Source organism: Pinus tabuliformis, chromosome 6 (assembly GCF_031772625.1).
Source record: "Pinus tabuliformis cultivar Carrire ecotype Pingquan chromosome 6, CPIR1, whole genome shotgun sequence".
In the NCBI taxonomy this organism is placed as follows: Eukaryota; Viridiplantae; Streptophyta; class Pinopsida; order Pinales; family Pinaceae; genus Pinus; species Pinus tabuliformis.
Window position 1 is genome coordinate 468303710 of NC_142292.1, and position 26300 is coordinate 468330009.

Below are 26300 nucleotides of genomic sequence, written 5' to 3' on the forward strand. Positions count from 1 at the left end.
CAACTGAACAAAATTCGTAGGAGGTTGTATGGCATTCTCCTTAATGTCCCATACCTCCAACTCCTCAAACAAAAATGCCATCCTTTCCTTCCAGGCGCCAAAATTTTCTGCCCCTACCAGTCTGTCCTCCACCCTTATACCAGTTGCCATGACTCCTAACCAACACAAAAATTCAGATCTCTCACAGGTCTGACACAAGGCCGCCCTCCTCCCTCCCTCCTCCCTCTCAACCAACAGTTCTTTGGGTTTCTGAAAGTGTTTAAGCTTGTATTACTGTTCTAACAAAAGTTTGCTTGTTGGTCCTTCTTATCAGCTGAAAAATATCCTTAGATTTGAAGTGTCCTTTCTTGGATCCAGAGCTTGAAAACCTCTGATACCATGTAGAAAATTTCTGACAAGGTGGCAATCCTCACAGTTTCAAGTTTTTGTGCAAGTTTTCATGCCCACAGTCCCAAACTAAATGTCTGATATAAAACTTTTAAATACAATTTTTTTGAAACATTGGCCGTCTCTACCATTTAGTCTATTGCACAGCTGATAAAAGAAATATTTGGCAAGCACACACATTAAATCGACACAGTACACTATTGTTTTTGGTCAATATGGCTCTGGAAAATCCCACAAGGGGAAAACCAAATCTCAGGGAGTCTTTATATTGCTTTTAAGGATTTAATTACACAGAGAAAATACAACTTATCTCTTCCCATTAAGAAGCATCTCAAAGGTCCTCTTTCAACTAAGTTCTGAACTGATATTTTAACACATAGTTAGCTCTCCTCTAGCAGAAATTTTGGCCTCATTTAATAGCTCCTTATGATTGGAGAAGATCTCTGAACAGTCCAGAGTCTGCTCTTTAAACTCAGGTATACAGAAGCTGAAAGTATGCCCTCAAATCTATGATGTTTTCTCCTTAAACACAGGCTGCTGCACACTCAGGAAACTCAGATACTTTACAACAACTATACCCTCAGATAGATGTCAGTTTCCTCCCAGAAATAGGTGCTGGAATCCTCTCAGAACCTGATCCAAAATTCAGACTCTCTGCTAGGAATTTGTGTGGACAGGCTTCAGTGGTTTTAGGACTAACTGTGGGCTGGTTCTGAGAATCTGACCTGGAAACTGCTCGACCAAACCTCCAAAAGACCCTCGACTTATGTACTGACAGTGGCTGAACCTGCCTCCAAGAACTTCGACCTCCTCCTTGGCTTGATCTCAGCCTCTAGGAGATTCGAACTGCTGGTCTGTTACTTGTTCTCTGTTGTCTGAACTCCTTCCTTTGCTCCTACTTGAGCTGCTCCCTTGGCTGCCTTGAGGTCCTCCTCAGCGCATACTCTATGCTCTCCTCTTTCCTTTGAGAAGAATAATAATAACCCTTTTCCTTTCCTTTTGTCTTTCCATAAGATTAAGTACCTAACCTTAGTGATCTAATGGCTGAGATTAAATTTCAGCTCATTAGATCAAGTGTGGAGATAATTTCCTCAATTTCCTCTTGACCACCTTTTTGCATGATGTCCCTTCACTTACATGAGCCCCCCAAGTACATTTTAATGTTTTAATACCATGGCCACTTTTGTCTCATAAAGTGGCTTTTAAAATATAAAAGTCACTTTAATAACATAAAGTGAACTTAGTACTTTACACATAAAGTCACTTTAATACACATGTGACTTTAATAAATTAAAGTACCTAGTAAATATCTCTTAAAAAGTACTTTAGCTCATTGACATTAATTAAAATCAATGTTGCAAACATCGCGATTGGGATTAAATCGGCGAGGGGAAAAAATCGGAAAAAATCTTAAAAATCGGGAAAAAATTGGTAAAAATCAGGAAAAAATCGGCAAATACAAAAATATTCATTTTTTTTCAACTTTTTTAATATCTAAAGCATCTACAACATAAAATAAATACATTGACACATAGATATGATAAAATAACTAATATATAAGATGTGTAATATCATTTCTAGTGCTACATCACACATAACAGTGAATTATGTCTTGAATAGTAAGTCCTGACTCCTGAGTCCAACTTAGCTTCAAAATATCAACAAAAAATATATTAATGTATCTCATATCACGAGTCATAATGTCATATACAATGAAATGAACCAAATAACTAATACTACTGATTTCCTCTGCCCCTCTTGCGAGAAAATGCAATAGCTTTCCTTCTAGATGTAGATGCCGGTGGAGTTGGCAGTGGACACTACTGTTCTCTAGAAGTTGAAGAACCAGGAGCTACAGGATGTAGATCACGTCCTCTACTGGTGACAAGGGTAGCCTAGGTAGGTGGTGTCAACTCCTCCTCCTCTTCCGTCCCCTCTACGCCTTCCACTATCTCCTGCTCTAACCAATCATCGGCAGACTCCATGAGTGGCCTCTTGGCCTCAACCCTCCATGCAACAGTGGTGTCAATCCCATCCAATGAGATGGCGTTCATATCATGTGTCCTCTCAAGTTGCCTCACCCACATTCGAAGATTGTAGTAGATGTAGACCATGTCATTAAGTCGCTGGGAGTACAACCTGTACAAAGGTCATAAAATAATAATTAAAAAAAAAATATTATTTAATGAATTCAAAAAATTAATTGGAAATTTGGAATATTTTAAGTTTTAAGTTTAACCTGTTGCACTTCTTGGTGTGTATTTTTTCAAATACACTTCAGTTGCGCTCGCATCCTGAGGAGTTACATGTTTGGCCGAGGATTCGAATGGCAAGCTTTCGCAGATGGGGTACTCTGACACCATAGCTTCTCCACCATGCATCTACAACAAAATTACAAATAAGATAAACATAAAAAAAAAAAATGAAATTTGAAAGTTGAAGCAAAGTATGAAGTTATGAACTTGAAGAGACAATGAAATTTGAAATAAACTAAAAAATACCTGGCATTTTAGTCTTCCTATCAACCACAACCATATCAAAGCTAAATGTGCCACCTGCCATCCTGTGTATCTCCATTTCTTTGGAGATTTCTACACGTTTTGCTGGAGATGGCACCATCCTCTGAACACAAGTGAAGAATCCATTCATGACCTCAACATCAAATAAGAACCCACAGGAGTAAGAAAATGTGGGGTTTAGGTAGATCCCTACAGCATGAATGGGATGGTGGAGTGTGTTGTTCCATCGTTCATCAATCACTTCCCATAGAAGGAGTTGTTTCTTAAACCCCTCTCCCTTATCATCATAGTAGTTCCGAATGGATTCTTTGCCCCCTGTCCATGGCCTCATACAAGTAGCCCATTGCGGGCTTGCTACCATCAACTAATCGAAGAACCTTTACCAAAGGTTCAGTAATGCTGCACACCTCCTCCACTCCTGCCCAGAAGCTTTCTTGGTATGAAACTAATCTGCATATGGCCTCTGCCTTTGGTTTACGGCTAAATGTTAAAGCACACTACTCGTCTGAAAGAAATGTTCTCTTCACATCCCACATAGAATTCAAGAGGGATTGAAGAGATATGAAACTGGGGGCAAACTGTGTAATGGCGAGGTGCACCAACTCCTTGTTGTTGGTGAATTTTTTCATCAAATGAAGCACAAATGCATGATTATATATAAATTTTGTAATGCTTTTTGATGAGTCAACAATATCTTTGACAAAAGAAATTTTTCCTATGTCCTCCAACATCAAATCAATGCAATGTGCAGCGCAAGGTGTCCGAAATAAAGTAGGATGCCTCTCCATAAGCATCTTGCCAGCAACAACATAATTTGCAGCATTGTCCGTTATGACTTGAACAACATGTTTTGCACCCACCTCCAAAATAAACACATCCAGCAAATCACACAATAATTTTGCATCTTTGATATGTGCATATGCATCAACAGATTTCATAAACATTGTCCCCTTGGGACAATTAACCAAGACGTTTATAATGTTTCTCCCCTTTTGATCAGTCCAACCATCTGACATCACAGTGCACCCTGTGTGTGCCTATGATGCCCTAAACTCCTCTAATCTTTTGGTGCAATCAACCTTTTCATCTTGAAGAATGTGACCTATAAAGTCATCATAAGAAGGGACTTTGTACCCAACAATTGCAATAGCATCAACAAGCTGGAAAAATGGATTATTCCTTGCAACGCTGAAAGGAATATCACTCCAAAGAAGAAACTTGCCCAACAACTTGTCAGCTTCTTCTTTCTCCTTTTTTTAAGCATTAAAGAGATAGATGGTTGTGAACCAGCCATGGTTCTAGGAACAAAATATGATGAGGTAGCTACAGGGTTGGCTGTAGATACTGATGCTGAAATAGAACCAGTGCCACTATCATATTCACCTCCTAACACTCTATTCCCTGCTAGTTGATTCCTCAGATCTGACTTGGATAGTTTGGCTTGCTCTAATTCTTCCAATGATCTGAGGTAGGGTCTAATTCTTCCAAGAGGTTTTGCCAGCGCTGCTACAAGATCCATGGGTGTCAAATATCAATCTCCGGTTATGTCAACCCTTGTGTGAGTTCCTCAAATTGGTTCTGTGTGACACAAATACATAGACCAATCAAGGCTGCAGACTATGTATCCGCACTTGTCATGGTAACAACACTTCAATCATAAACAAACAAACAACAACCTTTCCCATGTGCTCCGTCCTCCTATGCACTACTGCATTCTACAGGTGACAACTCCAATTGTTCACTGTGTATTGGGATCTGAATCTAATTATAATATGGCCATTCTGAATGAGATTGCTCAAACATTGCATCAACACTTATGTTTTGAGCTTAGATAAAAGTTGCATTTATCATAGACCATGTATTAACTTAGAACGTATGCTTTTAATGTATCATAGCACACTCATAGTAAAATCGCACTAGAGTGATCTGTCTCATTATCGTTTGCATCGACCATTCATTCAACATTAAATCCATGCACTCGTAATATTTTACACAACATCTTCATTGTACTTACACATAGGTTCTACAATTGCATATGCTTACGAAGTGGCAACATAGGTATCATACCCAGGCATCACATAATATGAACCAAATGAAAGGGGTCACGATGTTGATCACATAGCAGTTTCCATTCAATCCTCATAACAGATATGCATCAATAATTACATACAACAACATTAGAACTTCAGTCGCTCCATTCATATTGATGCTTGGTCGCAATGTTCATGAATTTGACGATGAACCAAATTATTGTTGGAAATACTGAGAGGGGGGGGTGAATTAGTATTTCTCTTCAATTAGTATATTTTTAACTTCACTGAGCATTAATTAACATTATTTTCAGATGAAACATAAATCAACAGTAAACAACACCATTCAACAATGTGCACACATCAAGACAATAAACATTAAAGATTTCAGGTGGAAACCCCTCTGGGACAAAAACCACTGAACGCTTTTTAATATTTGTCTTCAATGAAATGTACATTAACTGAGGGAGCCACCAACCCCCTGGTTTACAAGATTCAACCTGAAGGACGCTCCAACGCCCTATTTACTCGTTGCAAATGGAAGGATGCTCCAACGCCCTATATACTAGCTACAAATGGAAGGACGCTCCAATGCCCTAGGTTATAGGCTCCAACCTGAAAGATGCTCCAACACCCCGTTTACCCACTGTAACCAAAAGGACGCTCCAACACCCTATGCAGGCTCCAACTTGCCCTTGCACCACACTGCTGCCCTCAAGTGTTCTTAGGCTCCAACCTGAAGGAGACTCTACGCTCCTGCCTTGCACCACCTTGCCATCCTTATCAGTCGACAGACCATGTTTCAGAATTTTCAGACTGGATCCCCCTGTGCTAAATAAGATAGATAAAGACAAAACAATTTGTTGACTTGTTGATTGGCAATACAGATACACGGTTGTCAACACCAATAACTTCCTCTACTCAAATATCAAACCCTTGCTTCACAAAACTCAATTTACTTCTGCTCAAGTTATATCAATTGGTGACTGGTAAAATTTCAAATAGGAGTATGCAAGTCAATGATCAATCTCTTTGCAATGGCAACAATATTCCAACCATCAACAAACTGAATGAGAGAAGTGAGTTCCTTTATATAGATCTTGAAGAGAGATCATTTGAAGGATCCGACTTAAATTGGAGGGAAAAAATTGAATTTACAAATTTGAGCCAAACCTTAGCCGAATTAGGGTTGAAACATCAAAAATAATTTTAATTAATTTCCTTTAATGCCTAGGCCAAAAATAAGGCTGTTGCATATTATTTGATTTGTCCTTTAATGAAAATCCTTTTGTCCGCTTGAGATGCCAGCTGATGATAGACTGCCACGCCACTTCTTGTTGCGGCTTTTGACCACGAGAAGGGGTCTTGAACTTTCAAGAGGCATAACTTGCAAATCATGAGGAGTCTCATGATGAGCCATATACCATTGGAATTGGTATGCTAAGGAACATCCAATGATGGTGATTTTAGGAGCAGCCCGTCTGATCTCATCTTCAAAAAATTCAACAAGTGTGGGGCTTCTAGGGTTTTGACCAATGGAGCTTCCAACTGATGACATATATTAAGAGTGTTCAATAACCGATATTGGCATCAGTGACAACACCATTCAACACTGGATACTCTCTTTCTTGCTGACATGTGCCACTTGAAGATGATATTATCTATTTCTGGCACCTTCCTCCTTGGAATACAAAGGAATGGAACATTGGGCTCTCATGAGGAAGTCAACCCCTTTCGTTGGCTCTTCTAGAGAGATTATTGTACATGTGGCATGGCCACTAATATTTTATTGTATTGTTAGTTATGATTTTTGCATGGATAATTTATTAAAAGAGGTTGTGGCTCTCCATCTATTTAAAGAGAGCCCCTCTAATTATAGTAGTTTTTGATAGTTTAAAGAAACACTACTACACCATTGTGTTAGCTTTGGAGCTTAGAGCTTTTATGTATTGGAACTCAAATCACTGAATACAATGGAAGGAACTTCTCTTATCATTTCTAGCTCATTGTCAAGAGCATAATCTGGGTATTATTGTTCTTTGGCTATGAAATTTCTATTGATGGTTATAATTTTTTTTAATAAATGGCTGGAAATGTTTTTTAAATAGAGGAATTGGCAACTGGGCTGGGCTTGTACTCTCGTGACATGGGGTTGATTTCAATCACTACAGCTATAACTCCTATGTGAAAACACACATGCCCCAACACATGGTTCACAGGTTAAATGGGGGGATTTGAACCTTGGATCACATACTTTACAGCATACTTCATAACAAGGTCATCACCAACTGAGCTGCCCCCTCCCCTGGTGGGGGGCAATGGCTGGAAATGTTGTGTAAAATCACTTTTTAGAATTATAAATCTCTTTTAAATCAAGTATTTTCAGTTTTGACATTCTCTCCCTCAAGCTTTATTTTTCATTACAGCAAACATAAGGTTCTGGAATTTCCCTAACAAGAAGAACACACAAACATTTAATTAGACACATGTATGGACACAATCAAATGTAAGTAGCAATATGAGTATCCTTTATTGCTGTATTTGATAAATATGAAAAACTTGATATCCTATGTAGCCTAACAAAAATTTCAATGGCCTTTAGTCCTGAGGATGGACGACTCAGATTGCGCCCCAACATAACATTGGAAGGGCCAGAGTATTCTGGTCAGAAGAGCAACAGGAAAGAAGCATTTGGTGAAGATGGCAGGAAATCAAAGTTGCTTATGGATAAAACGGCTGGGAAAAGGCACCACAGCAAACATTCAGATTCTGAAAACATCTCTGGTGAAGAACTTGTGAGTACTGGCATTTTGGTATTCCTTTAAAATAATCAGAATTGAATACGTTACTCTTCTTGCAATGCAAGCATTGTGAACAACTTCATCAATATCTTGTTATATTACTTTTTATATTACCGTTAAAGTTCGTAAGCTCATTATGAGGAGTTTTAAACAGGACTTTGAGGAAGATGATGGTGGGCCAGAGACTGCACAATTAGAAGATGAGATGGAAACCCTCACAAAAGAATATACAGATCTGCGTGAAGAAGAAGAGTAAGGCAATTATTAAAACAGTTTTTCTTATAGGTTTTCTATGTTGTGTCAAATGTTCATTTATTTTATTCAAATACTTGTTTTCATTTGACATAATTAGGCTCTTAGCTTTTATTAACAATTTGTTTTCTGCATGAAATGTGTGCATGGCATGTTTTTGTATATGTTCATGTGGACTAAACGTTTTATCTAAGAATTCAATAATTTTCTCTTAAGTATTCCAGGTGTCAGTCTGGATCTTTGTTTCTTACTAGTTAGAATGACTGGGGCCATCTATTTTGTATTTGGTCATTGTTTTAAGGATAAGTTTTGAAAATTATTTTACTAGTTGTGTCTAACATGAGCATCTCTTGCTGAGTTGTCTTTAATTAAAATTTGCTTCCTTCTGCTTCATTGGATAAATTTACTGTTTTTCTTGGATGCTAGTGGTAAATCTTCCCTTTTTTATTTATTTGTGTTCATGCATGTGCTGCACATGTGCATTATATGCATGCATAGAAAATACATCCATATACACATCCAGACACAAAAATGTTTTTTCTTTGCCCGAACACACTGGCATGTGCATGTACATGTTGTTGGAAATAATGAGAGGGGGGCGGGTGAATCAATGTTTCTTTCAATTGTTTATTAACCAGTTAAGATTTTTCTTAATTGGAAGCACAAGTTATGCCAGAACAAAAAAATAATTTTATTATTGAAAACAATAGTGAGGACTCCAATCCTCTTTTACAAAATCAGGCTCCAACCTTCTATAAGGATACCGATTCTTTCAAGTAAATCCAGGCTCCAACCTGGTGTATATGAGGACACCAATCCTCTCAATCCAATCCAGGCACCAACTTGGTCAATATGAGGACACCAATCCTTCTAGGCTCCAACCTTTACAAAGTCTGTTTCAAAACGCTTCAAAAACTTGTTTAAGAATCACTTCAAGATCTGATTTAAGGTCTGCTCCAAAAGTTCTTCAAGAGCTGCTTAAGGATTTTTTCAATAGTTGCTCCAAAATTTCTTCAATGACTGCTCCAGGATTTTCCAATGGCTGCTCCAGAGCCTCTTCAATGACAGCTCAAAAAATTCTCCAAGTTCAGCTCCAAGTCAAGCTTCAAAAGGTCTCCAAGGTCTGCTCCAAGTCTGCTCCATGGTCTGGTCTAAGTCTGCTCCAAGCTATGCTTTAAGTCTGTTCCATGGTCTGCTCGCCCCAAATCTGTGCCAATAAAGGGTTGAGTTTGCTCCTCAAAATTGGTCTGAATTCTGTCAACAGGGTCGAACATTGTCACAGGAGAGTCCGAGTTCCACGGCGAAATTTTGTCACAGGGGGGGCTGAATTCCACAGTCCAGAATTCGGTCACAGGATGGCCGAGTTGCAGGGCCGAATCTGCCCAGAATGCCGAATCTGTCCACTTACAAGGCTAGAATCAAGGCCGAATTTTTCTGCACAGAAAGCCGAGGTTTGCTTTCACAGAAGGCTGAGTTCGGTGCTTCTAGAGGGCTGAAGTCTGTCTCTTACTCAGGCCGAGCTCTTGTGCTACAAAGGAAGTCAAATTCTGCTCAATGATAGTCTAAGTTCTGCTCCAAAAACTGATCAAAAACCTTTAATAATGTTTAGCCAAGAACATGAGGCATGAACCACTTGATATTCTTCCTCAGGCCCGAACTTGTCTGCTCCTAACCTCACCGAGTTTTCTTGCCCAGATTGCCCACGGCTAGGGGTATAATTAGTGGTTGAACATGCCTATAATGGGGCCAACTTGACCTTTTGAAGGACACATCTATAACAGAGCTGACCTTACATTTCTAGATTGATTTATTTATTTAGGCCACGATCATGGAATTGATTATGGTAATCTCTGGCTCTGTTCAGGTCTGGGATTCTTGTTATGGTGTTGAGGAAAATCATGTTAGTGGTTATACTCTGAAGTTTTCCTGATACTACCTGTGAGCTTATAGTTTTTACACCAATCACTGTGAAATTCTTTCAGCGTTTGTTGCTTTAACATGGTTTTAGTAGATTGTCTGAGAACGTGAGGGCTATGATACAGGTGAATGCCCTGCTATATTATTTTCTATGTTTAAAGTTTAACCTAAAGCAGGCTTGCAACTGCTTTATGTTATGATGTAAAGGTTGTCGAGAAAACTATTGTAATGACTTAAAGGATTCGAGGTTACATTTTGTTACTGTGATCACACTTACATTGTCGGAGTTTCTTTATATAATTTTTCAATATACCTCTGTGCCTTTGTGCCAGAGCTGACCTTTGATTTCTAGATTGATTTATTTATTTAGGCCACGATCATGGAATTGATTATGGTAATCTTTGGCTCTGTTCAGGTCTGGGATTCTTTTTATGGTGTTGAGGAAAATCTTGTTAGTGGTTATACTCTAAAGTTTTCCTGATACTACCTGTGAGCTTATAGTTTTTACACCAATCACTGTGAAATTCTTTCAGCCTTTGTTGCTTTAACATGGTTTTAGTAGAGTGTCTGAGAATGTGAGGGTTATGATACAGGTGAATGCCCTGCTATATTATTTTCTATGTTTAAAGTTTAACCTAAAGCAGGCTTGCAACTGCTTTATGTTATGATGTAAAGGTTGTCGAGAAAACTATTTTAATGAATTAAAGGATTCGAGGTTACACTTTGTTACTGTGATCACACTTACATTGTCAGAGGTTCTTTATATAATTTTTCAATATACCTTTGTGCCTTTGCTGAGGAAGAATTTTTAAGAGTGCTTTTGCAACTTCTCAATCATCTGATTTGACGATGGATGACAACATCTCAACACGTACGTGACTAACATATGAGTTGATTATGTTGTTCAAACATTTCCTTGTGGATGACATCTGATCAGTGATAACCTCCTCTGGTACTTTCTGAAGTACATATCCATACACAATGATGTGCAGAGTTCTTTATGAGCTTTTCAGTTGATAAATTTTTTTTTTACTATTTTCGAAATATACCTCAAAGATATATTTTCCTTTCCATGTAACCAAGCACCATACCCTCCAGCTCATACGCAAGGGTAAGATATTCTTCAAGGCTCAAGGCCATTCAACAACAAGGCTTGAAGCCAGTACAACAATAAACTCGATATGAGTTCAACATGTCACTTGCGGTAATTGAACCTGGGTAGGGAGGATAACAATCATTTCTCCTAACCATTTAAGATAAACCCAATTGACGATACCTCCCAGGTCTATACATTATAATGTGCAGAATTTTGCACAAACCTCTGAGATGTGAAACCTTTATTATCTTCTTTATAAGTGTACGTTGTATGAATTGCAGTTTGCCTTATGGAGTAGTATAATTGATTATTACACTTTTTTCTGTTTTTAGCTTTTGATGACCTTCTGTGTTCTGTGTAGTAATCTTTTGAAGAGCTTGAAAGAACATGGGGAAGAAGACATACGGAAAGGTCAAGCAGTAAGGAACCAAAAGGTAGTTTTTTCCCATATAAACATAAACCTTTTCAATGTGTTGCCCTTATATGCTGTTTTGATAATGGATTATTAACAGATAAACTGATAATCCCTCAGGTCCTTCTACAAAATATAAATGTTATTTACTCAGTTAATGTGGTTGTTACCCCTTTCCTTATATGATGCCTGTGTTCTTGTCATTTATCCAAATCGTTGTAGGAATTTTTGAGCATTTAGTTGGTGGATAATCCTATTAATCTGTTGACTAAGTTACTGTTTAGCTTTTGCAGACTTTTATCCACGTACCTATAGTATTGTTTTACTTTTAGGAACACAAAAAATATTGCAGACATGACAGAAGTGGACTCATGTAAAATATATGCTTTTATTGCAATTTTGATAGATGATACAATGGGGTTGATCCCCTTTTATTGCATTAACTAGATAGTTGTGTTAGCTGTACAACCTAACTACATCATTAACTTATATGATGCCTGTGTTCTTGTCATTTGTTAAAATTGGCAACTAGGGCCAAACTCCATGTGGGTAATTTTATTTATGGCAGCTGATATTTTTCTTGGACTGCTTTCATCGAGAGGTGTATGATTGATTTAAAGATCATCCGATTCCGATAAGTATCTATAAAGATATGAATTTATTTGTGTTATGGAACAATTCGTCAAGGTCGGCCAGCAACCAAATAACCCCTACATGTTCTCAACGTTTTAGTATAAAAAGAGATGACTTGAGAGTCATTTCTCACACACGTCACTCTTGATTTTCTCTCCACTTGTTCTGGGTTTTAGTGGCAAAAGAAATCTAGATGATGAAGCCCTAGACGCAGGAGGAAAGGAGACTAAGGGAGCTGCCCTAGAGATGATGCCCTAGCAAGGAAAACGCAGTCCTAAGGAGGATGCCCTAGCTGCAGTCCTAAGGAGGATGACCTAGGTGCAGTCCTAAAGGATGTCTATCCGCAGTCTGCCCTAATCCAAGAAGACGCAGTCATAGCCCTAAGTTGGAGGCAAGGGAACTCTGTCTTAGCCGCAGCAAAGGAGAGCTGAACAACGTGGTTATAGAGGCCTGTTTCATGATCTTTTGGAGGGTTGAGTTTGCTGTAAGGGAGGCTGAGATTACTCCCTAAAGGCCGAGACAAGAAAAGGCTGTTGCAGCCTGCGTGGAGGAGTTCTTAGGTGTCTAACTCATGGTGACGGGCTGTGTAGGTTGCTGTGGGTAAGCCGCAAGCCCTACGAGCAGTTTAGAGGGCAACGTAAGGTGTTTTGAATGGGCTGTAGGTGGCAGCGAAGGTCTGTGGTAGGCCGCAGGCCTAGCCACTCCAAAACAGGCCAGCGTGGAAGTGTTAGGGGCTGCCATATGCCCAGAACAGTAGCATGTGGAGGCAGCTATCTACCTTGACTAGGCCGCAGTTTATTGAGGTTGTTCAAGGTATGTTTTGGGCATGATTGTTGGGTTGCTGTAGGTTACAATGGGACAACAACAATGGCAAAGTACATTGGGACAGCAGCTATGACATGGTGCAACAATGGCACAATGGGACAACAACAACAACAAGGTGCAACAAGCACATGGTGGCAAGCATGGTGCTGCAAGCACATTGGGACAGCAGTATGGTAAGCAAGGTGCAACAAGCACATGGTGGCAAGCATGACGCTGCAAGCACATGAGACAACAGTATGGCAACAACGTGACACATGGGACAGCAGTGTTGCAACAATGGCACATGGGACAACAATGGTACATGATGCAGTACAGTGATGGGTACAGTCATGATTGGTGAAGCATGATGAGATGTGGCATAGTGATGATGGGTACAGCATGGTACAACACAGTAAGGTGCAACATGATGAAGAGGAGCAACACAATGATAGGTGCAGCATAGTGATGGAGTCACCTGGGAGAATCAGTTGAAGCAACATGTCTTCAATTAAGGTCAGCTACCTCGTGTATCATCTACTTAGAGATGATCTATACTCTTACTTAGGTAAGTCGAAGTTTTGACTTCTATTGTAAATGTACTATATCTCTCTCTGCTGAACTATTGAAGAAAATATAAGAAGAATTGATCAAGGGTTCCCCACATTGGGGTTTGTCCCTGGCTAGCACCACATCTTGTGTCCTCTTGTCTTGGCTTGTCTTCTGTGATTTATGTTTATGTTCTATCTGCAATTTACTATTATGCTGATGTGATTGTTAATCTGGAAAATATATTGAGCTAACTGTGAAAATTGAAATAAATTGCTCTAAGCATAGAACATACCTAAAATTAATGTTGTGAAAATCGCGATAAAATCGCGATAATTTCAATTTATCGCGATTTTTTCGAGAAAATGATTTTATCGCGATTTTTATACGAAATTATCGTGGGTAATTTTTTTTGGCTGATTTTTATGAAATTATCGCGATAAAAACCGAAAAAATCGCGGGGCTTCGCGGCAGCGAGGTTTTATATAGTTTTTTTGGTTTTTTTTTATGAATTCATTTGGAAAGTTGCGCGCGGAGGGTAGAGGAGAGCTGGGAGACTAAGCTGGAGAGGGTTTGAAGCTAATTCGAAGTGCTTAGAGGAGAAAATCAAGAGGAGACCACCGATTTCTCCATAGAAACGGTATGTGGATTAATTTTTTTTTTGTTTTAACTTTTCATTGTTTAAAAACATTGTTTTTGTATTTTTTCATTGTTTTTGGTTGGGTAACTTGGTATGGGCACCATTTTTTTTTAGTTTTCGTTGTTTTTAAAGATTGTTTTTGTATTTCTTCATTGTTTTTGGTTGGGTAACTTGGTATGACTATGGGAACCAATTTTGTTTTTGTTTTTGTTTTTGTTTTCATTGTTTTTAAACATTGTTTATGTTTTTTTTCATTGTTTTTGCCATTTGGTTGGGTAACTTCGGTTTGGAATGGTTAGGTAACTTGTGTTTGAACTTTGGAATGGTTGTTTTTGGTTGGGTAACTTGGGTTTTCATTGTACAAAGTAAAAATAAAAAATTAAAACACTAAATTTTAAATTTGTAACTTGTAATTTTGTAAATACTAAATTGTAATCCTTATTTTCCCATAGGTTCACAACTGCACCGAAACACCATTCAATTTTGCAACTTCAAAGTTCAAAAATAAACATGCCAAGGAAATTGGATCCTTTCTGGGAATGGTGAACCTAATGCTCCCAATGATAGACTAAACCTGAGTTGCAAGTTGTGTGGCCACCCTATGTCCGGGGGGGTGTACAGGTTGAAGTATCACCTTGCACAATCCCTGGAAAAGATGTGGAGCCTTGTACAAATACAACTCCTGAACTCATCCAAAGAGCCATGAGAGCGTTGGAAAATTTAGACCAGACTAGAGAGGCCAAAGAAGAAATCAAAAGGCAACTAAAAAGGTCAGCGGAAGGAAGTGGCATTGGTTCTACTGCAACATCAACCAATCCGACAGCTGCCACATCATTTTTTGTTCCTCGAACCACACCTGGTTCACAGCCATCTATCAGTTCAATGCTAAAAAGAACTGAGAAAGAACAAGCTGACAAGTTGCTGGCAAAATTTCTCCTCTGGAGTGATATTCCTTTCAGCATTGTAAAGAATAATCCATTTTTCCAACCTGCTGTTGATGCTATTGCAAGTGTTGGCCCAGGGTACAAAATCCCTTCTTATCATGATTTCAAAGGCCGGATTCTTCAAAATGAAAAGCGTGACTGCACCCAAAGATTGGAGGATTTTAGGGCATCATGGGCACAAACAAGATGCATTGTTATGTCAGATGGTTGGACTGACCAAAAGGGGAGAACCCTTATAAACTTTTTGGTTAGTTGTCCCAAGGGGACTATGTTTATCAAATTTGTTGATGCATCTGCACAAATCAAAGATGCAAGAACTTTATGTGATTTGCTAGATGTGTTTATTTTGGAGGTGGGTGCAGAAAATGTTGTCCAAGTCATAACGGACAATGCTGCAAATTATGTTGCTGCTGGTAGGATGCTTATGGACAGGCATCCTACTTTATTTTGGACACCTTGTGCTGCACACTGTATTGATTTGATGTTGGAGGACATAGGGAGAATTCCCTTTGTCAAAGATATTGTTGATTCATCCAAAAGCATTACAAAATTTATATATAACCATACATTTGTGCTTTAGCTTGATGAGAAGATTCACCAACAACAAAGAGTTGGTGCACCCCGCCATTACACGGTTTGCCACCGGTTTCATATCTCTTCAATCCCTCTTGAATTCTATGTGGGATGTGAAGAGAATGTTTCTTTCAGAGGAGTGGCGTGCTTTGCCAATGAGCCGCAAACCAGAGGGAGAGGCCGTATGCAAACTAGTTTCATACCAGGAAGACTTCTGGGCGGGAGTGCAGGGGGTGTGCACCATTACTGAACCTTTGGTAAAGGTTCTTTGGTTGGTTGATGGTGAGAAGCCCACAATGGGCTATTTGTATGAGGCCATGGATAGAGCCAAAGAAGCCATTCAGCCTACTATGATGGTAAGGGAGATGATGGGTTTTAGAGACAACTCCTCCTATGGGGAGTGATTGATGAGCGATGGAACAACACACTCCATCGTCCCATTCATGCTGTTGGGCTTTTCCTGAACCCTGCATTTTCTTACACGTGGGTTTGATTTTGATGCTGAGATCATGGATGGATTCTTATCCTGTGTCTAGAAGATGGTGTGATCTCCAGAACAACGTATAGAGATCTCTAAACAAATTGAGACATATAGGATGGCAGGTGGCACATTTGGCTTTGAGATGGCTGTCACTGATAGGACGATTAAAATGCCAGGTATTTTTTAGTTTGTAACTCTGTTTCAGATTTCATTGTCTCTTCAAATTCCATTTTTTTCTTATGTTTATTTAAAATTTTATTTGTAATTTTGTTGTAGATGCATGGTGGAAAATGTATGGTGGCAGGGTACCCTTCTGCAAAAGCTTGCCATTCGCATCCTCAACCAAACATGTAGCTCCTCAGGATGTGAGCGCAACTGGAGTGTATTTGAAAAAATACACAACAAGAAGCGCAACAGGTTAACACTTAAACATTTAAAATATTGCAAATTTCCAAATAAATTTTTGAATTCATTAAACAATATTTTTTTATAATTATTAATTATTATTTCATGATTTTTGTACAGGTTGGAGTCCCAACGACTTAATGACATGGTCTACGTCTACTACAATCTTCGATTGTGGGTGAGGCAACTTGAGAGGACACTTGATGTGGATGCCATCTCATTGGATGGGATTGACACCACTGCTGCATGGAGTCTGCTGATGATTGGTTAGTGCAGGATGTAGTGGAGGAGGAGGAGGAGGAGGAGGAGGAGGTGACACCACCTGCCCGGGCTACCACTGCCACCAGTAGAGGACGTGGTCTACCTCCTATAGCTCCTGCTTCTAGTTCTTTAGCTTCTAGAGCACATCAGACTCCACTGCGATTTCCACCAGCACGGGCACCAACATCTACATCTAGAGGGAAAGGGAAAGCTGTGGCATTTTCTCGCAAGAGGGGCAGAGGAAATCAATAGGATTAGACTTTAGTTATTTTCTTCATTTTATTGTATATGACATTATGACATGATGAGATACATTATCATATTTTTTGTTGATATTTTGAGGCTGAGTTGGGACTCAGGAGTCAAGACTTACTATTCAGGACATGATTCAATGTTATGTGTGATTTTAGCACTAGAAATGATATTAAACATCTTATATATTAGTTCTTTTATCATATTTATGTGTCAATGTATTTATTTTATGTTGTAGATGGTTTAGATATTAAAAAAATTGAAAAAAAATGAAAAAAATGAATATTTTTGTACCAAACGATTATTTCCCGATAATTACGATTTTTTCCGATTTTTTCCTCGCGCTGATATTATCCCGATAACGATTAATGCAACATTGTATCAGAGCTGAGGTGAAGACATAACCCAAGCAAGAGTGAAAGAGCAATCACCGAAGACAATTGGGAAAGGACAAAAGGATCAAGGATTCCTCATCCCTCTTCAAATTCATTAAGAGTGAAGTTGAAGCAGAGAATATTATCAGAATGGCGCAACAGAAGCTTCTGATGGCCTACCTAAAGATCACTTCAATGGGAAGTCCAGATCTAAGGGTGGAAGGAAAGGCAGATGCCTTGTTTGTAATAAGTTCAACCATTATGCGAAGGAGTGTCCGAATGGTAGGGACACATCACTTGATGATGATAACAATCATTCCAGGGACATCTTCAATGATCAGAGGAATGACAGGTAATGCAGGTCATCAAGGAAACGACCGACTCTTCAAAGAAAGAAAGGAACTCCAGGTATGAAGAATCAAATGTTATTTCTGACAAGATAAAGCAACATTATCTTATATTGGCCCTCTCCTCTAGACTCTTTGGGAATCTGGCTTATTGATTGTAGTGCTTCAAGGCACTTCATCAGATAGAAGGGTGCTCTCTCTAAATTGGTAGAGATGGAAACAATCGTGGAATTATACTTGGAGTCAATGCCACCTATCCCGGAAAGGGTGTAGGGAATGTTACCCCTCAATTGAATGAGGGTAACTCAATTCATTTACAAGAATCTCTTTTATGTACCTGATCGCAAGAAGAACCTGGTGTCCATTTCGGCAATGGAAATCAAAGGTTTCAGGGTGGCATTCATCGATGGAAAGGTATGTGTTTGAAAATAAAATTTTCAAAGATGTTTTACTCATGGGTTCAGGGTTGGAAATTTGTATCAAGTTGCAAGAAGTCCATTGGGGACCATGTCAGTTGAAACATCTCATTTATAGCACTGGAGGTTTGCATATTATGGGGCCCAACCCGATATGAGTTAGATGGTGACAGGGATTCCTGAATTCAAGAAGAGCATGAAGGTACATGTCCGAGTAGTACCGAAGGAAAATCTTACAAGGGGACCATTCCCCTCATATAGCAAGTCCACAGGTTGGGAACAACCCGCGGGGTTTGAGATTCATGATCGGGAATCTCATGTATTCAGGTGGAAGAAAGCCCTCTATGGCTTGAAGCAAAACACCCCGGGCTTGATATGAGAGGATTGATAGCTATTTGATGACGCTGAGATTCACTAGGAGTGAAACTGATCCAAAACCATTGCTTGAAGGTTGTGGATGATAGACCTCTCATACTGGCACCTTCTGAGGAAGACCTCTTTCTAACAGGTGCAAACCCTCTCATTTGCAAAAGTGAGAGGGAGTTGGATTCCGGATTTGGAATGGTGAACTGCAAGCCCGTGACTACCTCGATGGAGCTTAACTTTCAGAAGTTATGTGGTAGTGATGCTGGACCAGATTTGGAAATGCCTTTGCGTTTCATAAACTCATTTGCATTGATGTTCTTGGTGAACTTCTGTCCGGATATATGTTTTGCAGCTAGCATGTTGGGGTCATATTTGGTCGAGCCTCACTGGATTGCTGCCAAGAATCTTCTGAGATATCTTCAGGGCATAATCTCTCATAGATTGAGATACATTGTCGGAAATGTGAAGCTGCATGATTATTTCGAATGCTGACTGGGCAGGCAGTGTGGAGGATCGCAAGAGCGCTTCTCGGTGTTGGTTCTCTTTGGGTTCTACTTCGATATCCTAGATGAGGAAGAAGCAGAAGTCGGTTGCTATAAGCACCGCTGAGACCGAATACATAGCTACGAGTATGGCCTTGTGTAAAGCTGCCTAATTGCGGAAGCTCTTCAGTGAGTTGTTTGACACATGATGGATACCACTGTGATCTTCTGTGACAACCAGAGGGGGATTCGATTGTTGAGGAATCCCGTGTGTTATGATCGCTCCAAGCATATAGACATTAGGTACCACTTTATTTGGGATATGGTACATCAATGAGCAAGAAGGCTCCATCGCATTGGGATTGATGTGCAAGTCGTAGACATTCTGTCGAAGCCCTGAGGAAAGGTCAAATTTGTGACTTTCCAGAACGACTTGGAGTCGTTGAGAGACCCTCTTATGAGGGTCTTGTATGATGCATGCATTGAGCTCTGGGAGCTCTAGGGGGCTTGGGGTACTTCTTGGAGCAACAAGCGACCATAGGGTGACTCACCCTCCCCTAATGGTGTGCTGTGGTTCAACCTTCCCTTGTGATACCTCGTGGCGACTTATGGACATGATGAATGGTTCTCCTGTCGAGGCATCCTTCCCATGCAGTCTGGGACTCATGGGAAGTACCTCTCATTTGGCCAATGAGTAGGGAAATAGGGTTAGGGACCATTGTAGTACTATCGATGGAAGCATCGTTGTATCGACCGTACTCCTTATGCTAGGATGACCTCCATTGATTTGGGATCAATTGGAACTGACTTGGGGTCAGTAAGAGTGATATAGCTCACTCTCTCTTGGAACTGATATGGGATCAGTATGAGTGGTTTGAGACACTCTCTTGTGATATTGATCTGGGATCAACGAAACTAACTTCGGGTCAGTAAGAGTGATATAACTCACTTTTCTTTGGAACCGATCTGGGATTAATAAGAGTGGTATGACACACTCTCTTCATATGGGACTAACTTCGAGTCAGTAGAGAATGGTATGAGACATTCTCGATCAATTCTTCTTCTTCATGGTTCAACAGAGCAGAGCAGTGCAGGGCACTGATGGCAGAGATAATACAGTCTGGCAAATGGATCAGCGGATGGAGTTCTCCCTAGTTGAGAGGGAGTGTTAAAATTGGAAACTAGGGCCAAACTCCATGTGGGCCATCTTATTTATGGTAGCTGATATTTTTCTTGGACTCCTCTCATCGAGAGGTGTAGGATTGATCTAAAGATCATCCGATTCCGATAAGTATTCATAAAGATATGAATTTATTTGTGTTATGGAACAATTCGTCAAGGTTTGCCTAGCAACCAAATAACCTCCACATGTGCTCAATGTATTAGTATAAAAAGAGATGACTTGAGAGTCATTTCTCATGCACTTCACTCTTGATTTTCTCTCCACTTTTTTTGGGTTTTAGTGGCAAGAGAAATCTCGATGATGAAGCCCTAGACACAGGAGGGAGCTGCACTAGAGATGATGCCCTAGCAAGGAAAACGCAGTCCTAAGGAGGATGCCCTAGCTTCTGTCCTAAGGAGGATGCCCTAGCAGCAGTCCTAAAGAGGATGACCAAGCCACAATCCTAAAGGATGTCTAGCTGCAGTCTGCCCTAATCCAAGAAGACGCAGTCATATCCCTAAGTTGGAGGCAAGGGAACTTTGTCTTAGCCCCAACAAAGGAGGGCTGAACATTGTGGTTATAGAGGCCTGTTTCTTGATCTTTTGGAGGATCGAGTTTGCTGAGACAAGGAAAGGCTATTGCAGCCTGCGTGGAGGAGTTCTTAGCTAACTCATGGTGACGGGTTGTGTAGGTTGCTGTGGGTAAGCCGCAAGCCCTATGAGCAGTTTATGGGGCAACACAAGGTGTTTTGAATGGGCTGAAGGTGGTAGCGGGGGTCAGTGGTAGGCTGCAGGCCTAGCCACTCCAAAACAGGCTAGCGTGGAAGTGCTTGGGGTTGCCATATGCCCAGAACAACATCATGTGGAGGCAGCTATCTACCTTGACTAGGCCGCAGTTCATTGAGGTTGTTCAAGGTATGTTTTCGACATGATTGTTGGGTTGCTGTAGGTTACAATGGGGTAGCAACAATGGCAAAGCACATTGGGACAACAACTATGACATGGTGCAGCAATGGCACAATGGGACAACAACAACAACAAGGTGCAGCAAGCACATGGTGGCAAGCATGGTGCTGCAAGCACATTGGGACAATAGTATGGTAAGCAAGGTGCAACAAACACATGGTGGCAAGCATGATGCTGCAAGCACATGGGACAACAGTATGGCAACAACATGCCACATGGGACAGCAGTGTGGCAACATGGTGCAGCAATGGCACATGGGACAACAATGGTACATGATGCAGTACAGTGATGGGTACAATCATGATTGGTGAAGCATGATGAGATGTAGCATAGTGATGATGGGTGCAACATGGTGCAACACAATAAGGTGCAACATGATGATGAGGAGGAACACAATGATAGGTGCAACATGGTGATGGAGTCACCTGGGAGAATCAGTTGAAGCAACATGTCTTCAACTGAGTTCAACTACCTCATGTATCATCTACTTAGAGATGATCTATGCTCCTACTTAGATAAGTCAAAGCGTTGACTTCTGTTGTAAATGTACTATCTCTCTCTCTCTCTCTGCTGAACTATTGAAGAACATATAAGAAGAATTGATCAAGGGTTCCCCACATTAGGGTTTGTCCCTTGCTAGCGCCACATCTTGTGTCCTCTTGTCTTGGCTTGTCTTCTGTGATTTATGTTTATGTTATATCTGCAATTTACTATTGTGCTGATGTGATTGCTAATCTGGAAAAGATATTGAGCTAACTGCGAAAATTGAAATAAATTGCTCTAAGCATAGAACATACCTAAAATGAACATCATTTATCCAAATCATTGTAGGAATTTTTGAGCATTTAGTTGGTGGATAATCCTATTAATCTATTGACTACGTTACTGTTTATCTTTTGCAGATTTTTATCCATGTACCTATAGTATTGTTTAACTTTTAGGAACACAAAAAATATTACAGACATGATAGAAGTGGACTCACGTAAAATATATGCTTTTATTGCTATTTTGATACATGATACAATGGGGTTGATCCCCTTTTATTGCATTAGCTAGATAGTTGTGTTAGCTGTACAACCTAACTACATCATTAACTTATTGTATCATTTTATTGGTCACATAACTTATCTCTATCTTTTTATAAGTCACATATATTAATGTGACTTTTACTTTAGCTTGTTATTGGATCGTACACACCGTTGGAACATTATACTCCAAAACTCTAAAACCCCTATTAATGCTATGATAAAAACTAAAAGTGACGAAAAAACATAAAGTAAAAAATTGTATTAAAGTTACTTCACTCCAGACTTCTAAAATCATGTGCTCGCACTACCAGATAATGTAGGCCCTCAATCAAGTGGCCTTGTGAGATTCCCAAATTTTCGTACTCCCAAATTCTCAAATTCTTGAATTAGTGCAACTCTTTAAATTTTTGAGTTTTCAGATTCATTGAATTGTCGAATTCCCAAATCGCTGCAATTCTTGAATCTCTTTGAGAACAATCCATCCTGAGTTAGACCTTCTGATTTTTCTTTGTCATGGAATTTAAATTACTCAGAATAAGAATTCACAATCTGCTTTTGTCATTGCCATTGATTGCTTTTCTTTTGTTGCCGCCTCGCATACACGCCTAGGTTAATGTGGGGAAAATCCTTAACCCCACAAGGTTTGGCCTTGGTGGCAAAGCTTAGAGAAGGAGCTGTTACCTAATCCCAACTCTTTCCTAAATAAGTTAAACGGGGTGGTCCCTAAGGATGGTTAGTGAAATGAGACTTGTTGGAGCAACAAGCTCTAGGAGACTAAATTTAAAGGAACTACTTCTCAAAGGTATCTTGGTTCAAGATATAAGCAAGTATGTAAATGTATGAGTAATATGAAAGATATATATTCAATAATGATCCATATGACATTCATTGATAAAGAGTGTAGACCAGTGCTTTACAAATAATTGCTCAAATGTAAATAACAAGTACTTGCACAATGGAAATGGAAAATCAAGTTATAATGACAAGTAATCCTGCAAAACCAATGTTAGATATGAAATATGAGCAACAAGAAATATAACTTGCAAAAGTGAATAGAACTTGCACTTGTAAAGGAAATACTGAAATAGAAATAGACAATGACATTAAATGGCCATGAGCAAATAGATCTTAGAATGACAAGTACAAGAGATATACAACAATATTGCGAGTGAAATGATAGTGCTCATGAAACAACCTGATAGGATAATATAAAAACTATACTATGTGGAATGCAATTATCTTGGTTAGTTTTAAATGCCTAATCTAAGGTGAGAAATTCCCCTTTCAAATTCCTACCAAAGAGTAAATATTGGGGTGTGACTTGCAAGGAAGATGGCTAAGGAGGCACATGTCCATCGTTAATGATACCCTTCCCATAATCCTTACAAATCCACATGCCTTCGTTCCTACAAGGGGACAAAGCCATTAAGAGAACTGTGAGGTTACGTGTTGGAACCTTACTCTGTATCAAATGGAAGAAAAATCAGGGAAATTTTTGTCCTAAGATGTCTATACAACCAAGCCTATGCTTGGAGGTAACTTTTAGAGATGCAAGACTAATGCTAGAATGCCTAAGTAAAAAGATTGAATGTTAATGAGGTGTTTTCAAAAAAGTGTTGAAATAATGCTCAAAAAAATATGTACCGACAACTCTAATGGAAAAATTTAAAGTGGAATGCCAACTCCCAAGCTTTGAAATGAAAATTGCATGAGATCTTAATCTTCACAAGTGTTAGTTTTTGTAGCATCGGATGTCTTCTAGCGATGAAATTTTGTGGAGAGGCTAGAAGACATGAGATTTCCAAAACCCAGAAATCGTTTCTAGAAATTCCGCCTAGAAGTGTCTCAATTAAATTATTAACCAATTTTTAAATATTTCCTAAGTCTAAACTTAGGGAGTATGATTAATTAATCAATATTAATTGCGATAAGGTGTGAATCATCTAGAAACTTACATGGATCGACCCAGAAATGATCCTAGCCATTGATTAAGTTTTAATCTTGGCCGTTGGTGCTACAACAATGGATTATAAAAGAAAGTCGATGTGGTGATGAAGTTTATCCAGTGCAGATACTCAGTTGCTTAGGCAGTTCGATTTTCTCAGTAGCAGCAACTCAATAGAGAAGATAGAGCCATAAGGTGAGTAGCAAGTGGAAGAGGAGAGCAGTAACATTCTGGGAGGAAGTTTTTTAGTTCCCGGAGGAGTCGAAGGAAGGAAGGCTGAAATTTTCAGAGGGCCAGCGTAGGCTCTGCGGAGAGGGCGACGTAGGCAACTCAACGCAGAGGCCGGGGAAGCTTTTTCGAAGGCAAAAAATAACCGTGGGGTGAGAGAAAATTCTCACAATATGTTTTGCCCATATTTTATTCATATTAGATTTCTAGTTAGGCATCTAAATTATTGTACTCAGAATTGCTGCTGAACATTAATAATAAAACCCTCATCTGCTGCACCGGTTTTCCCAAGTTGGGTTTTTCTAGGGACAATTGTCCAAAAATAACTGTGTCAAATTTATTGTGTGTGCTAGAATTTCTCAGTTTCCAGTATTTTATTTTCCGTAGTATTTTTATGGTGAAAATTGCAGTTGTGATTTTATTCGTTATTTGCCGTAGCAAATAAACTACATAATTAATTTTTGAGTTAGAAGAATAATTTCCAGTAGCTGCAATAGATAAAATTTCACATGGTATTAGAGCTTAATTGATCAGCCGGGAAGCTTAGAAGCAAAGAAAGGAATTTCATTGTTCAGAGGGAGTAGCAGATCGAAATTCCTAGAGAAACTACACAGAGCCCAGAACAGACAGTTTGAGTTGCTAGGGAAGCAGTTCGATTTTTCAGTTGAAAGGAGGCAGGAAAATCAAATTGCCCAGATTAGTGATTCCAACAGTTAGAGGGAGCAATTGCAACTCAGATTTTCGCTGAGCATAATCCTGGTTGGACGCAGAGAGTTTTTGTTGCAGGCTGTAGAGCAGAATATGCGTCAGGAGGAAAAGAGGAATACACACTAAATTTGTTCAAGTATTACATCCATGGACAAAAGTAACATTCATGAGACTTCAGATTTGTCTTCCAGATTGGAAGACGAATTTGCTTGTTTAGCAGGATCAAATTCATAGGGAGTTTGGTATATAGACAGTGGAGCATCAACTCACATGACAGGGGTTAGAGAATGTTTCTCTAGCTACAAAGAGGAGCAGTTGGATTTCCAGTTTACTGTGGGAAACATAACGAAATGTACTCCAGTAGGGAGACGTACCATAGATTTTCAGGGGAGGCAGGAGCAAGCACCAATGCTTCAGATGGATTGCATGTGCCAGGATTGGGTATGAATCTGATTTTAGTATACCAGTTACAAGATAAGGGGTCTGATCTTCACTTCGTGGGGAAGAAAGTGTATGTCAAACACCCGAGTTGGAAAAAGGTAAGACAGATTGGAGTTCAAAGTAACAGGTTGTACTGGTTACAAATCAATTTTCCAATGGCACTCCTTGCTAAGAGGGAGTGTTGAAATTGTAGCAAGGAATGGCTTCTTTGACTTTTGCCTTAGTCAAAGATGGTCACTGTTAACGGATCCACGAGAGGCGGTTAAGCACATGGCACAAAACACACGAGGAATGCTGGTTTATACAATGTCCAACAATTTGACTTTTGTTAACTCAACTGACTCTTAGTTAACTAGTTGCAGCTACTAAATTTAGTCCTAGTAGGTCATGCAATTCGAATTTCCTATTGAGATTGAATGAAGGGACAAATGTGTTTATTCATTGTAAACAGGGTTTTGTGTAGAGGGTTGAGAAGCAATCAGAGCAATTTCTCTTGGGAATTGCATTAGGAAATATGAGGCTCCTAGCAGGGCTGATTTACCCAAGTTTTGGGCAAGCCTTAAGAGAGAGTTGATCAATATTGCAGGGGCTTCAGGCTTGAAGCAGATTCTTTGTAATAGATCAGATTGCTCAGTTGATTTAATACAAGCAAGAGGGGTTTTTCCCAGTTGGGTTCCCCAGATATATTTTATGTTCTATGTGTGATTGTGTTTCTATTCATTGTTTTCTTTCTACAAATTTTTGTTAGAGAAAACTTGTGTCTTTTGTGATTAGGTTTCTCTCATTAGTAGTTACAAGGTTTCGAGGATTTTCTACCCATCACACTTGATATTTTTGCTAGCCTCTTTAGAGGATTTCGGCTTGCACTTTTTGGAGAGAATTTTG

The 26300-nt window shown here is 39.5% G+C and overlaps 1 protein-coding gene across 1 annotated transcript in view; it reads left to right on the forward strand.

Moving 5' to 3' along the window:
• Window positions 1-26300, forward strand: part of LOC149259351 (uncharacterized) — a 254630-nt gene that overhangs the window by 69139 nt on the left and 159191 nt on the right. Inside the window, exons 3-5 of the mRNA XM_089418159.1 lie at window positions 7539-7731; window positions 7892-7989; window positions 11364-11436. Of these exons, the coding sequence (XP_089274285.1) occupies window positions 7539-7731; window positions 7892-7989; window positions 11364-11436 (364 nt within the window). The remainder of the gene's footprint in view (window positions 1-7538; window positions 7732-7891; window positions 7990-11363; window positions 11437-26300) is intronic.